The sequence below is a fragment of the Macadamia integrifolia genome, chromosome 8 (genome assembly GCF_013358625.1).
Source record: "Macadamia integrifolia cultivar HAES 741 chromosome 8, SCU_Mint_v3, whole genome shotgun sequence".
In the NCBI taxonomy this organism is placed as follows: Eukaryota; Viridiplantae; Streptophyta; class Magnoliopsida; order Proteales; family Proteaceae; genus Macadamia; species Macadamia integrifolia.
The window spans coordinates 18104779-18107207 of NC_056564.1; the positions used below are offsets into that span (position 1 = coordinate 18104779).

The window sequence follows — 2429 nt, forward strand, 5'->3', positions numbered from 1 at the left end:
GTGAAAACAGATCAATAAGGCACCCACATGTTTAAGCGACATGGTCAATCAGTTATCCTTTGAGTCCGAATCAGGTCTTTGTAAGAAAGTGACTCTCGTATGATATTTGATTCACACATAAAATCCACTCAATCTCACTTTTTCTTATGGTATATTTTCAATTGAGTGGATTCTAACTATATATCAGACACCTCACGAGAATAGTTTTCGAGGACTTAGATACAAACTCCACTCCACCGCTAGATCTTTGCAACGTAATACGAGCAATACGCGGATGATTGACACGTGTTCTTTCGTCATTAGAGTCTAACCCGAAACTGGTTCGGGTGGGGTTGTCAACCGGTTCAGCCAGTCACTCGCTGCAATTCCCCGGAAGTATATAAAATGCACCGTCCGAATCTGTGGCGACGGGGGATTCCGGAGAAAGCGAGACGAGTGCTTCGTTTTGTCCAGCTCGATTCTAGCTTCTTTATGGTCAGTATTATTTTATTTCGTTCTCACTCTATTTTCTTCTTTCCCTTCTGTAATTTTGATCTCTATTTTTACTATATTTGAATTTTGAAGTTGCTTTAAGACACTCTCTTCGACAGTCTCTTTAAAATTTGCCGTCTTCTTTTTCACTTTGACCTTCTTCTAGCTTCTTGTTTTGTGGGATCGAACTGAGATAGGTTGATGGTTCTTTAGTTCGATTTGGACTAAAATTTCTAAAGTTTCAGGTTTGCTCTCGTAGTTGTTGTTTTATGGTCACTGAGTTTGGTTTCTTGCGGAATTTTGAATTTATTTGGTGAAAGTGAGCTTTAAGCAGTGGGATGGTCAGACCTTCTGTATTTTTTTGAACAATTGAATATGAGATATCTCATAATTTCTTTAAGTAGAGTAATTCTGGGTACTAACTTTTAACCTATCTTTCTTTGTATTCTTCACCTTCTTGTTTGAAGTTGTCTTAAGTAGAAAAATTAGGGTTTCTTGTGGGAGTGGTTAGGGTTTTGATTTGCATTGCGAGCGCTTAACATGAGAGTTCCTTTTGTTTCCCTTGTTCATGTGAATTTGAAAACCGATCAGACCTCTGTAACGATTTTGGACTCGAGCTCATAGATTCATTCTCTACCTCTGGTGGTACCGTATCGGCGATAAAGGAATAGAGGATCTGTCCGCGTTTCTGGTCAGAAGAGTTATTCTGTGGCTTGTGTTGGATTAAGGTGGCCTTACTAGTGTTTCTTTAGGGGGGTTCATTAGCTAATTATGAGAGAGGGCTTTTAGGGCTGGCTCTGGAAAGTTACTTGGATTCCAGCCACCAGTCTGGGGTGCCCCCTGTGGCACCTTCCAGGGTGGCTGGAGGCCCAGCGCAGTCATCCTCGAGCTCTGGCATATTCTTCCAAGGTGATGGGCAATCTCAAGTCCCATTGAACTCACGCTTGAATCCGACTTTGGGGAACTCGGCAAATTCAATTTCAGGAGGGTTTTCGAATTTGGGTCCTGTCTCTGGGGACATGAATCGGACTGTCTTAAACAGTGCAGCAAACTCCGGTCCAAGTGTTGGGGCCAGTTCATTGGTCACAGACGCCAACTCTGCACTTTCGGGCGGTCCTCATTTGCAGAGAAGTGCAAGCATAAACACAGAGTCTTACTTGCGCCTACCTGCATCACCAATGTCATTCTCCTCTAACAACATAAGCATTTCAGGCTCTTCTGTTATTGATGGGTCCTCTATGGTTCAACAGAGCTCTCATCAAGAGCAGGTTTCACAACAAGTACAGCAGAGGCAGCAGCAGAAAAGGGCTTCCTCTGCTACATCCCAACCTGCAGCTCAAACGAGTCCAGTTTCTGTTCCTAGTGGCCCCTTAATCCAGGAGCCAAATAATTTATCCCAGATGCATAAGAAACCCAGGCTTGATATTAGGCAAGAAAATATCATGCAGCAGCAGGTTTTTCAACAGTTACTGCAGAGACCAGATTCGATGCAGTTACAGGGTCACAATCCACAATTACAAGCTATGATTCAGCAGCAGAGACTACGGCAGCAGCAGCAACAGCAGCAAATTATGCTGTCTCTGCCACAGATGCAGCGAGCCCACTTGCAACAGCAGCAGCAACAGCAACAGCAACAGCTACAGCTAAGACACCATCTTCAACAACAGGGCTTGCAGTCTGTATCTGCCGTGAAACGGTCTTATGAGAGTGGCATATGTGCTCGTAGGCTAATGCAGTACATATATCATCATCGTCATCGCCCACCTGTGAGTTAATAGTTTTGTTGCCCAAGATTGTTTCATATACTTACGTTTAAGTAACTGTGACGCTCGCTTTGGTTTTATGTTGCTTTTTTCCTGTCTCAATATTTTTATGAGATATTTTTCCATTCTAAGCCATTCTGCCATTGTTTTATACGGGAAGTCCTAACCCTGTTGTGCCTCACTTTCTTCCCCCCC

General features: G+C 43.3%; 1 protein-coding gene across 2 annotated transcripts in view; it reads left to right on the top strand.

Annotated features, from left to right (window-relative positions):
- Positions 1-320: 320 nt before the first annotated feature.
- The window catches only part of LOC122086434 (probable transcriptional regulator SLK2), a 23368-nt gene continuing 21259 nt past the window's right edge, over positions 321-2429 (top strand). Inside the window, exons 1-2 of one of the 2 annotated variants that reach the window (XM_042655234.1) lie at positions 321-474; positions 1063-2237. In XM_042655234.1, the coding sequence (XP_042511168.1) occupies positions 1491-2237 (747 nt within the window). In that variant the 5' untranslated portion in view covers positions 321-474; positions 1063-1490. Of the gene's footprint in view, positions 475-574; positions 717-1062; positions 2238-2429 lie in introns of those variants that run through there. The other variant, XM_042655235.1, reaches the window with a different exon arrangement.